The 8,692-nt window shown below is 43.7% G+C and overlaps 1 protein-coding gene across 2 annotated transcripts in view; it reads left to right on the top strand.

Moving 5' to 3' along the window:
• Window positions 1-497: 497 nt before the first annotated feature.
• SLC7A8 (solute carrier family 7 (amino acid transporter light chain, L system), member 8) overlaps window positions 498-8,692 on the top strand; it is a 65,096-nt gene continuing 56,901 nt past the window's right edge. Inside the window, exons 1-2 of one of the 2 annotated variants that reach the window (XM_011990665.1) lie at window positions 498-1,018; window positions 1,342-1,617. In XM_011990665.1, coding sequence (XP_011846055.1) covers window positions 1,467-1,617 — 151 coding nt within the window. In that variant the 5' untranslated portion in view covers window positions 498-1,018; window positions 1,342-1,466. Of the gene's footprint in view, window positions 1,618-8,692 lie in introns of both variants that reach the window. The other variant, XM_011990664.1, reaches the window with a different exon arrangement.

Genomic DNA, 8,692 nt, shown 5'->3' with positions numbered 1-8,692 from the left:
AGCTAAGACTACAAGGCCTGCACCACTGCACCCGGCTAATTTTCAAACTTTTAGTAGATGGGGTATCGCTCTGTTGCACAGGGTCTCAAACTCCTGGGCTCACGTGATCCTTCCCCCCTCAGCCTCTCAAAGCGCTGGGATTACAGGCGTGAGCCACCGCTCCTGGCGATTTTGTTTATTCTGTACTCTTAGTAGCTAACAATTACACTAAAAGAACCTTTTTCCCATTGTTAATTCCTTCCATTTCCCTCCCCCACCCGTCGATTCCCCCTGTTTTTAGGAAACTCGAAGATGTCTCTTCAACGTTCTCTCCTGTATTCTCAAATGATCTAGTCCTAAATATTTTAATACATTTGGCTAGTTTATTTCTGATGGCATTAAAAGTATCTGCACAACTGTTCCCTTATTTATAAAGCTCACAGATGCTGTATGACCTGTAACATTATACTAGCTAATGAGCTCTCCCGGAACAGTTGACGTGGAAGGAGTTTACTTCCACTTGGTTGCAAGGAGAAAGATGGAGAAAGCGAGAGACGACTGCAAAAGGAAATAACTTAGTCCATTTTCTCAGTGCTGTTTGGGGGCTCTGTGCTAATACTTCAACTGCAGAGGAGGGAGGAGACGGGACTGAGGATGGAGGGGAGCAGAGGAGGTAGGGGCGGAGCCTCGGCGGGCGAATAAAACCCCTCGCTAAAGAGAAGCACGTTAGTGTGTGGAGAAGCCACTCTCCCGAAACCCAGAGGGATGGGGCCGGCTGTGCAGTAGAACGGGGATCGAAAAGAGGAAAACAAGCGCACGAAGAACAGCGAGAAAGAAGAGGACATCTGGGAAAGGCGGAAGCAGAAGACGGGGAAGGGAAAAGAAATCCATAGCAGGTGGAAACCAGATCTAGAGCAACACGGTCAGGTTTACAGTTTGTTTTTCTGGAAGAGAAGAAAGTACCTGAGGACTGCCCTTTTTTCCTACCGTTAATGAAAACTACTTTTGTCTTTATCATAAAAGAAAAAACTAAGGGGGGGTAAAGGCAATCTCCTGTTTTATTAGGGGGAGAGGTGAAGGGAAATCCAGGCTCTCTTTCTGAAGCTCTGGAATAAACCACTGCCTGGTGCACACAGCAGTTTGAACCATCCTGGTTTCTGAAGACACATCCTTTTCAGCAGAATTCCAGCCGGAGTCGTGGCACAGTTCTATTTTTATATTTAAATGTATGTCTCCCCTGGCCTTTTTCTTTTTTTTTTTTAAAGCAACACTTTTCTTGTTTGTAAACACGAGTGACCAGAAAGTGTGAATACGGAGTAGGAATATTTTTCGTTTTCTCTTTTATCTGCTTGCCTTTTTTAGAGGGTAGGAGTGGTTCCTATTTCGGAAAAGGACGTTCTAATTCAAAGCTCTCTCCCAATATATTTACACGAATACGCATTTAGAAAGGAAGGCAGCTTTTGAAGGTTGCAATCCTACTGAGAAGGATGGAAGAAGGAGCCAGGCACCGAAACAACACCGAAAAGAAACACCCAGGTGGGGGCGAGTCGGACGCCAGCTCCGAGGCTGGTTCCGGAGGGGGCGGAGTAGCCCTGAAGAAAGAGATCGGATTGGTCAGTGCCTGTGGTATCATCGTAGGTGAGTTCCATTCCTTCCCGCCGACCCCTCCTCTCCCCTCTGGTGGTCCTCCTGTGAGATCTTAACCCTTCGAGAGCATTATTGTTCTTCCTATTCCTTAAAAAGGATCGTCAGTCACCTGAGCTGTAACCCATCTCCATTGGTCAAGTTTGAGAGGCATAGGAAATACATCATACATCTCTTCCTCCAAACCAGGCAAAGATTCTGCCCAGTGTTCATGGAAGGGAGCAAATCGTGGTCAGAAACCCGGCTGATGATTAGCATTGCCTGGGAACTCCTGAAAAATACAGCTCCTGGTCCCTACACTTGGAGGTTCTGGTTCAATAGGTTTAAGGTGGGACTGAGGAATCTGAACAAGTTTTTATGCAGCTATTCTCCCCAGGCTGAGGATGGGCTCTTAAGGCATATTTTGCAGTTTCATGTTAAATGAAACTATGGGATAGGTACTAAAAATAGCAACATTAATGCCCTGCCTTTTTATTTTAGCGTTTTCCGCCTTATGCAACACTTCTACTGTGTGAAGTAGCTGTGACAGGGCTGTTACTCCCATTTCACAGATGGGGAAGTTATGGAAGAAAAGGGAACAGATTGTGCCTCTCGGTTAAATGGAGAGTTTGCAGTTTCTCTAGTTGCCTGGTGGAGTCCACCTGTCTCTTAACAGCCACGGAGGACCTGGTGAGGCTCTTAGAGGGAATCAGGAGTAACTAGAATGTGCAGAATGTGGAGTTGAGGAGGAACTGATGGGTAAAATATGTGTCCTAGCTGGGAGGTGCTGAAGGTGGGGAACCTGGGTGGCCCCAACAGTGCCAGTGCAGGCCACTCAGACCCCCTGGCTGTACTTTGCAGGGCAAGGGTCCCAAATACAGCTTCATCTCTAGACAGCACATCCTCTTTCCAGAGAAGCCTTGGAGATGGATGGCAGGCAATAAGCTCACTATTCCTGCCCTCACTTCAGAGTGAGAGATCGTTCTGCTATCTTTGGTAGAGGGCTTCACTTTCTTCCCAGAAAAAGGAGTGCAGGACAGTCAGGCATAGATATGCTTCTTTGTCATCTCTCCAGAGTTCCTTTATGAAAGCTCACTGTGTCCGGGTGCCCCTGAACCAGTTTCTCTGGCTGACGCCATGTTCTATGCAATAGCTCGGAGATATTTTGGCATCTGAGCAATAGTGACACTGGAGAACACTCTTGAAGTCAAATAAAATCAGTACAGTATTCAGATAATCCTCTTCACCTCTACACCCGGAACTTCAGTGACCAAGCTCTCTTCAGTCTCTTCCTAAAATGAAATCCCATCCCCCCACCTCCTCCCACCCTCTGGAATCCTACTTTATGTGATTCTCTGATTCTGGGAAGTTTTCCAGGCCATCTACAGTTATAAGAAAGATAATGTTATAAGAAAAATTACAGTCATGATCTGAATCTCTCTTTACTTTTTCTCATGACCTTTTTTTTTTTTTTTTGCCTCTCCTTCACTTTATCTCAAAAAAAAAAAAAAAAAAAAAAAAAAGAACAGCCAAGTATTCAGTATGTATAGCACATGCCAGTTTAAGGTCTATAAATAGCCCAGAGCCTGATACCTCTTTCACCAATTTGACTGACAGAATTAAGCATTTTCCTCCCTCTATGAAGGTTCTGACTTATACACAGATGTGCACGCCCACAGGCACACAAGCACAATTAAACATCCTTCTTCCTGCCTCAGCCTGGCTCACCCTTCCCAACATAGGTTCAGGTATTCAAGGGTAGAAGGTATTTTCCTCTATACTGATGTTTTTGTCTCTTCCTTTAACATCTTTTTCAAGACTATGAAGAAATGGGAGTGTTCAGATAAAATAAGTACAATTTCTATGGGTATATGTTACTACTGATTTGTCCACAACCTTATGGATGGTACTTCAATGGGAGAATAATCTCAAAGCTCCCCATGGTGACATTGCAGTAACAAGAATGGCAACTCTGGTGTTCTGTGATGAAAAGAGATTCCAAATATGTGATTTTACAGAAATCGGGATATTTTTGCAAAGCATGAGAATCCTTGTAGAGTTAATAGGCACTATTCTACCCCAACTCAAGCTAGACACAAATTTCCCCTTTAAGATGATACAGGGGAAAAAATTCATTCTGCTTCCCCTCCTGCATGGCTGTTGAGTCGCAGATGTGCTGAGGAACTGCCCTTTCCTCTTCTGGAGAAGTTTCTCAGTGGATGATCGTGATTCAAGTGTTTTCAAGACCAAATGCAAAAATAGAAATGGCATTTTCTGTGTAGATTTCAGGGATCTGGTGTTCAATGTCAACACTGCAGGAAAAAAGAGAACTAAAAGGTAAAAAGAGGGCTGGGCATTGTGGCTCATGCCTGCAATCCCAGCACTTTGGAAGGCCGAGGCAGGCAGATCACGAGGTCAGGAGATCGAGACCATCCTGGCTAACACGTTGAAACCCCATCTCTACTAAAAATACAAAAAATTAGTTGGGCATCGTGGCGCATGCCTATAGTCCCAGCTACTCGGGAGGCTGAGGCAGGAGAATCGCTTGAACCCAGGAGGCAGAGGTTGCAGTGAGCCAAGGTTGCACCACTGCACTCCAGCCTGGTTGACAGAGCGTGACTCCATCTCAAAAAACAAAAAAGGTCGAAAAGAGAAAGGAAATTTTCTAAGTGAATCAGGTGACGTGGTATGGAAAAGTAGCATTTGTCCCAAATCTTTCTTTCTTTTTTTTGAGACAGGGTCTCGCTGTGTTGCCTAGGCTGGAGTGCTGTGGTGGGCTGACTGCATTGCTGCAGCCTCAAACTCCTGGGGTCAAGCGATCCTTCCACCTCAGCTTTCTCAGTAGCTGTGACACAGGCATGCATCACCACACCTAGCTAATTTTACATTTTTTCTTGTAGAAACAGGGTCTCACTATATTGCCCAGGCTGCTCTCCGACTCCTGGGCACCTCAGCCTATCAGTGCTGGGATTACAGGCATGAGCCACCACGCTCGGCCCCCAAATCTTTTTTATTTTTATTTTTTTCAGGGACTGTGTCAAAGGTACATTTGCCCTAAATCTCTCTCTCTCATACCTAACTGACTTAGAGGGATAATTTAAACTACCTTTTTTTTTTTTTTTTTTTTTTTTTTGAGACAGAGTCTCACTCTGTTGCCCAGGCAGAGTGCGGTGGTGCGACCTCAGCTCACTGCAACCTCCCAGGCTTGGAGTGCAATGGCGTGATCTCAGCTCTCTGCAACTTCCGCCTCCCGGGTTCAAGCGATTCTCCTGCCTGAGTTTCCCAAGTAGCTGGGACTACAGGTGCGCACCACCACGCCCAGCTAGTTTTTTTCATTTTTAGTAGAGATGGGTTCCACCGTGTTGGCCGGGCTGGTCTTGAACTCATGACCTCAGGTGATCCACCCGCCTCAGCCTCCCAAAGTGCTGGAGTTACAGGAGTGAACCACCACACCCGGCCTAAAGTACAGGTTTTGTAAAATTTCATTCACAATCATCATGGATGATTGAAAGCAGGGATAACAGAATGGTAGGTGTTATGGAAATATACTATGAATTAATAGAAGACTCATGCCAGAGAGTTCCTTATAACCTGATTGGGAAGATGAGGTGCATATGTACTAAACAGAGAACACTGAAAATTAATGACATGGTTTAGTTGTGTAAGAGCTGAAGGAGGGCAAAGTTAGGTGAATGGTGGGAAGCAAGGAGAGAGAGGTTCTTACTAAGAACTAGATTAAGAAGCATCTTGAAGGATTTGAGGAGAAGACGAAGTAGGGGATTCTGGGAGTTTTCGTAGGTAAAAGAACAATGACTAAACTATTATTTCCTAGATCAAAGATTGTGTCCTTAAAAAAAAATTGAACTATGAGAAAAATTGAGCCAGATGTGGTGGTGGATACCTGTAGTCCCATCTACTTGATCATTTTAGCCCTGGAGTTTCAGGCCAGCCTGGGCAACAGAGCAAGACCTCATTTCCCTTTTTTTTTTTGGAGACAAGATCTTACTCTGTTAACCAGGCTGGAGTACAGTGGTGCAATCATAGCTCACTGCAGTCTTGAAAGCAATTCTCCCACGTCAGCCTCCGAAGTAGTTTAATAATTTTTAAAATTGTTTTTAATTTTTTTTTGAGACAGGGTCTCCCTATGTTGCCCAGGCTATCTCAAACTCCTGGGCTCAAGCAATCCTCCTGCCTTGGTCTCCCAAAGTGTTGGGGTTATAGGTCTGAGCCACCGTGCCCAACAAAACCTTGCCTCTTAAAAAAAAAAAACAAGTGTCTTATATATTTCTGAATCTTTAGTGTTTAACAGAGTGCCTGCTAAGGAATACTTACTCAAAGGATTGTTGAATTTAACGGACTCTAGGACAAAAATATGAACAGGAAACACTTATCTGCAGGGCTGCTGGGAACCTGGCTTGAAAATCTTTAAGCTAGGAGTAGTTTGATCAACCTGGACAATTAGGTTGGCCCATTTTAATCTTTTTATTGAGACGGAGTCTCTGTCACCCAGGCTGGAGTACGGTAGCTTCAACCTCCACCTCCCGGGTTCAAGTGATTTCTCGCCTCAGCCTCCCGAGTAGCTGGGACTACAGGCATGCACCACCATGCCCGGCTAATTTTTTTTTTTTTTTTAGTAGAGACGGGGTTTTGGGGTTTCACTGTGTTAGCCAGGATGATCTCGATCTACTGACCTCTTGATCCGCCCACCTCGGCCTCCCAAGGTGCTGGGATTACAGGCGTGAGCCACCGCGCCCGGCCTAATTTTTTAACATCACCCTTGCCCTAACCTAACCAGGCTTTTGCTCTCCATGTGCCTGGCTAAGGAAACCTGTTGGCAGCATATTAATTTAGATTTCACCATGCATGTGGAGTTCCCTGCAAAGCCGAAAGAGGGTGTGGAAGACAGCAAAGTTCATTTATTAATGATACCAAAGGTACTGTTAATGCTGTGTTTATTAAACACTTAGTATATGCCAGGTACTCATCCAATTATCTAACATACCTGAACTTATTTGTCATTCACAATAACTCATTTGGTAGACACTTTATTATCTCTTCCTCCAGATAGGAAATAGAGACTCAAAGGGGTAAGCAACTTTGCTGAAGATCACACAACTAAAAAATATTAGAGCTAGGATTCAAACCCAGAGCTTGTCTGAATTCTGAATCAAGCTCGTAAGCATTATTCTTCACTATTTCTCTTTTTATCTCCTAAAGGAGCATTTTCTTTTAGAATCCGGACAGAGATCCTTATTCATTTTTATAAATGAATGTTCATTGTATAGCAATTAATTTTGTGTTCCCAGTGAGGAAGGTTCCCATTATATGGGGGAGCTGGGTGTGGAAGAAAGTAATATTCCTGGTGCAATTGCAGGAAGATTTGGGTGAGCCTGAGGGGCATCTGGCCAGCACAGACCATGCTTACATTCATTCCTGCACGTGCACAACTTTCCTTTATGGACCAGTGTCCTTCCCAGCCATGTTAGAGGTGCCCACAGAGTTCTCGGCCGTTTAGGTACCTTATACCAGTCACATATCTAGGTATGTAACCAGCATCTATGTCTTGAAGGCATTAAAAGGAAAACCTTAAACAAATTAAATTTAACAGTGTTTAATTGAGCAAAGAACAATTTGTGAATCAGGCAGCCTCTTGAACTAGAACTGGTTCAGAGTTTCTGGGGCAGCCTCATGGTCAAAGATTTATGGGCAGAAAAAGGCAAGTGACATACAGGAAATGGAAGTAAGGTACAGAAACAGCTGGATTGGTTACAGCTCTACGTTTGCCTTATTTGAACATGGGTTGGACAGTTGGCTGCCTTTGATTGGCTGAAACTCAGTTAATGGTACAAAAGTAGGTTACAGTCTATTTACACATCCAGTTAGGTTACGTTTCACTACCTATGGAGAAAACTTTAAGTGGAATTTAAAATATGTATGGAGGCAGCTTTAAGCTAAACTTAACAAAGGTGAAAAAGCTGGTTGGAGAGCTGTAATAATAAATCAAAAAAGTATACAATATCAGACCATTTTGTTTTCAGCACAATTTATGTTTATAGGGGATCTTGGTATATTTGCTACGGAACAATACTGGATGCAGATCTAGCTACTAGACCACTATCTCCCAACTAACATGACTTTTTAAAATAGTATTTATTGAGCTCTTACTAAATGCCAATTCTTTTTTTTTTTTTTTTTTTTTCTGAAACAGAGTCTCGCTCTGTCACCCAGGCCGGAGTGCAGTGGTGCAATCTCAGCTCACTGTAACCTCCCGCTCCCAGGTTCTAGTGATTCTTCTGCCTCAGCCTCCCAAGTAGCTGGGATTACAGGCGTGAGCTACCATGCTCAGCTAATTTTTGTATTTTTAGTGAAGACAGGATTCACCATGTTAGCCAGGCTAGTCTCAAACTCCTGACCTCAAGTGATCCGCCTGCCTTGGTCTCCCAAAGTGCTGGGATTATAGGGGTGAGCCACCGCGCCCTGCCTAAATGCCAATTTCTGAGTTATAAGCTCTTTACATATATTATTTTATTCAATCTTCACAACAATCCTAAGAAAGTACTTATTATAATTACCTGTACGTTAAAAATGGGGAAATTGAGTCACAGAGCTGGTAGCTAATTTTCCTAGGGTCACACCACTGATAACTGCGATGACTCCATAGCCAAAACACTTAACTATTTCCCATTTCTAATTGGTAACCAAGACAGGAGGAGGCTGATGTGTATTGCATGGTGGGGCAGTTGGCCATGGAGGAAGACAACCCTGAGACTGGAGTCCAGAAAGACCATGGATGTCTGATACTGAAAAAATTGGGGCAAAAAAACTTTAAGGGTTTCTGTCAACAGAGAAATGTGGCTATGGGTATAACCTGTACTGAAATGGCTCTGGGCTGACTTGGAAAAATTTCAAGTATGAAAGATCTCACACCCATGTGGTCTATACCATTTTAGAAGATTTTGCATTTTAGTCTCGAATATGATGTATGAGCTTCTAATCCCAAAAATGTCTACTGGATGTTGACCAGAGGGAGGGAGTGTGAAAACTGCTTCTTGAGTTTGTATTTCAACAACAAAAAAAAGAAAAACAAATA

The sequence above is a fragment of the Mandrillus leucophaeus genome, unplaced genomic scaffold (assembly GCF_000951045.1).
Source record: "Mandrillus leucophaeus isolate KB7577 unplaced genomic scaffold, Mleu.le_1.0 Scaffold380, whole genome shotgun sequence".
In the NCBI taxonomy this organism is placed as follows: Eukaryota; Metazoa; Chordata; class Mammalia; order Primates; family Cercopithecidae; genus Mandrillus; species Mandrillus leucophaeus.
Note: the sequence above shows the minus strand (reverse complement) of the source record. Positions and strands in the feature narration are given on the sequence as shown.